This window comes from Vombatus ursinus, unplaced genomic scaffold, assembly GCF_900497805.2.
Source record: "Vombatus ursinus unplaced genomic scaffold, bare-nosed wombat genome assembly UNPS02000236.1, whole genome shotgun sequence".
Classification (NCBI taxonomy): Eukaryota; Metazoa; Chordata; class Mammalia; order Diprotodontia; family Vombatidae; genus Vombatus; species Vombatus ursinus.
Genome location: NW_020940014.1, coordinates 1 through 3712, shown reverse-complemented (window position 1 = coordinate 3712; position 3712 = coordinate 1). Strand labels below are relative to the sequence as shown.

General features: G+C 37.8%; 1 protein-coding gene across 1 annotated transcript; it reads right to left on the bottom strand.

The window, feature by feature from the left end:
• Nucleotides 1-2381: 2381 nt before the first annotated feature.
• Nucleotides 2382-3320, bottom strand: LOC114032560 (olfactory receptor 7C1-like). The gene has a single exon (XM_027847926.1). The coding sequence runs from the start codon at nt 3318-3320 to the stop codon at nt 2382-2384; it is 939 nt and encodes a 312-aa protein (XP_027703727.1).
• Nucleotides 3321-3712: the final 392 nt, after the last annotated feature.

The following is a 3712-nucleotide window of genomic DNA, read 5'->3' as shown; positions in this document are numbered from 1 at the left end:
AATATGATATTGATTATACATGTTAAGTCATGCAAAACATAATTCTGTATTAGCCATGGTCCTTTGGGGTTGTTTTGAACAACTGTTTTGATCTGAGTAGTTAAGTCTTTCACAGTTGATCATCCTTACAATATTGTTGTTACTATGTACGATGTTCTCCTGATTCTGTTCATTTTACTTTGCATGAATTTATATGTCTCCCCATGTTTTTCTGAGACCATCCTGCTGATCATTTCTCATAGCACAGTAGTTTCCTGTCATATTAGTATATAAGGTTGATCTTACAAATGGACTATTCCTACTTTATGATGTGGGCCAATGTATCAAGCTAATAAGTGACTAAAATAAAAATTGAAAAGGATTGAAAAAAAAGCCCACAACTTGTTCAGCCATTCCCCAGCTGATGGGCATCCCCTCAATTTCCAATTCTTTGCCACCACAAAAAGAGCTACTGTAAATATTCTTGTAAAAATGTCCTTTTTACTTTTACTTTGATCTCTTTGGGATACAGACCTGGTGATACTATTGCTGGGTTAAAGGATATGCACAGTTATATAGCCCTTTGTTGCCCCTTCATTTTTAGGGGAACACTTTGTTATCCCTAATACACAAGAGAGAAGAGACACATTCTTTGAAGCCCCGTTCCTTTTCTTCTATGAATCAGACCAACCCACACTTTGTATGTAGGTAGAAATTAGTTGTTTTTGGCAGAAAGACAAACACTGTATAATACTCAGGTATCTGCATAATTCTCTGTGTTCTCCATGCATCCTGGAAGGAAGATACTCAGTCCTTTGTAGTAATGCTAACAGTTCTTGTAGTCTACTTCCACAGAGAACATATCAGTCTGAGATGTCCAACAATATTACCTTATGAGGCAGTGAGTTCCTTATCACTGTAAAAGGACAAGTAGGCTTCAGAGCTAAAAGAAAGCTTATGGATCATCTAGTCCAACCTTCTGGTTTTGTAGATGAGGAAAATGAAGCAAAGGGGTTAAACAACTTGACCACAGTCACTAAACTAGTGAATAGTGGAGTTCAGATTTAAATCACAATGTTATTCAAAGTCTTATGTGCTTGCCACAACTACACAGTTAAAAGTTTACATATTGTAAAGAGGACTCTTTCATCTGTAGGAGGCTGACATAGAGGATCTTTAACGTATGTTACATATATTACATTATATGAAGGGACAACAAAGGGCTATATTACAGAACTAAGATTCTATGACTTCATGATTCTAAGGTGAAAGAGAAAGATCTAAGAATAATGATATCATCACTAATGTTAATAATAATATATGATATTCACATAATGCTAAGGTTTGCAAAGCATTTTTACAGATATTTCATTTGACCCTTATAAAACCCCTATTAGGTAGATGTTATTATTTCAATAGTAATATACAAAACAGTGTATTTCAAGTACCTTGCAACCCTTAAGGTACCACATAAATATTAGCTATTGTTATTATTATTATTTTATAGATGAAGAAACTTAGGCTGTGACTTGCTCTGGGTTCCACAGCTTATAAGGGTCTGAAATAGAGTTTGAACCTGTGTCTTTCTGATAAGTCCAGTACTCAGTCCACCAGGCAATGCTACCTCTTAGCAAATCCTTATGCCTTATGTGCTCACAAAAATAGTTCCAATGTCCAATCATGATAGACAATTACACTGGACTCTTGAAGGTTTTGCTAGCAAAACATAAGCTCTGGTAGGATTTGAGCCACACAGCTGAGGCTTTGAGAATATGCTTATAGGATAGACTATTGTCCAAGGAACCATTTAGTTAAAAAGAAAAAGATTGGCAATAAGTTAATGATTTATTTTTTTGCCAGAGTAACACATGAAGATCACATACTAAGGCATAGGAAAATGGGCATTTGAGTGGATGGAAGGATTGTACATAGCAACAAAATCCTGACTCTCTGTTTTTGTTTCTTTTTTTCTTCCTGAAATTTTGTAAGATTTTTACAACTTTCGTGTGCCTTTTCACACATCATTTAATTTGATCCATAGACCAGAATATGTTTTGTGGCAAGACAGCTTCTATAATGGCCATTCCACAAATGAAAAGACTGAGGCTCAGAGAAAATAAATGACTTACCTAAAAACACAAACCAAGGTCTCCTAACACTAAATCTAGTACTTCTTTAGAAAGAATGGATGTTATGACAAAGTAGGTTGTGAAAAATTAGAATGCAGTAGGAAAGTCCAGAAATAGACACCATGAAGAACTGTATGAGTGATAGTAAAGAGATCATATAGTCAGTTAAGTAGGACCCTGGCCAGTTCTGGGCTTCACCCTTTGAATCCAAGGTTTCTGACCACCAGACTTTTGACGTCAGATACTTGGCCACATTGTCAGGGCCAAGCTCAATCATTGCGAAGAAGCTGTTCTACTAGTGAACCTCTTTAGGGCTTCCTTCATGTCCTGATTCCTCAGACTATAGATGAAGGGGTTCACCATGGGGGTGACTACGGAGTACATCACCGAGGCAACTGAGATCTTCCAGGAGGAGTGGGTAACTGAAGAACTCAGATATACTCCAAGTCCTGTGCCATAGAATAATAAAACAACAGAGAGGTGAGACCCACAGGTAGAAAAGGCTTTATATTTCCCTCTAGCTGATGGTACTCTCAATATTGAGGAACAGATCTGAGTATAAGAGAAAAGGATCCCTGTGAAGGGGAGAACACCTAGCAGACCAGTTACAAAATATACTAAGATGTCATTGATGAGGGTATCAGAACAAGAGAGTTTCATAACCTCACCAAGTTCACAGAAAAAGTGGGAAATCTCACGTTCTGTACAGAAGGACAGCCTCATCACCATTAGAATTTGGAGAACAGAGTTTAGAAGACTAATAGTCCATGCCATTAGAACCAGGAAGCCACAAATCCATGGCCTCATCATGGTGACATAGTGCAGAGGGTGACAAATGGCCACAAAGCAGTCATAGGCCATCACAGTGAGGAGCAAATTGTCTGAACAAGCAAAAACAATGAAGAAGTACATCTGAGCAAAGCAACCAGCATACGAAATGGCCTTATTGTGTGTTAGGAGGTTCATCAGCATCTTGGGGACCAAGGTAGTAACTAGACAGACATCCACCAAGGACAAATTGGAGAGAAAGAAGTACATGGGAGTGTGGAGGTGGGAGTCAGAGCCAATGATCAGCATAATGAGAATGTTACCAACCACAGTGACCATGTACATGCCCAGGAAGAGCCCAAAGAGGGGAAGGTGCTGCTCTGACTTCTCAGAAAGTCCCAGGAGGAGGAATTCTGACACATGTGTTTGGTTTTCTGGTCCCATACACCTGATATATCTGCAAGGAAAAAGATATGGAAAGTTAGCAAAATGGGAATAGTCACCTCTCATTTTGTAATAGAGACAACACTAGATTTGGACTCAGAAGACTCAAGTTTAAATCCAAGGTCTACCACCTTTGTTATTTTAGACAAGTCACTTCCCTTTCACTGTCCTCAGTTTCCTCATATGTAAAATGGAGTTGGACTAGGGGATCTCTAAAGGTCTTTTCAGCTCTCACATCCTTGGAAACTCCATAAACCATACTTAGCACTTAAGTTATTTATAAATGAAGTTATAAAAACTTTCCTCAGAAATAATATTCCTTTAAGGTAAAAATATATTGAGTTAAACATTAAACTATATAAACTACAAAACTGGAAGAAAGTGGAGCAGAG

Excerpts from the sequence above, each read along its gene's own strand:
- LOC114032560 (XM_027847926.1), bottom strand. The coding sequence starts at position 3,320 with ATGGGACCAGAAAACCAAACACATGTGTCAGAATTCCTCCTCCTGGGA.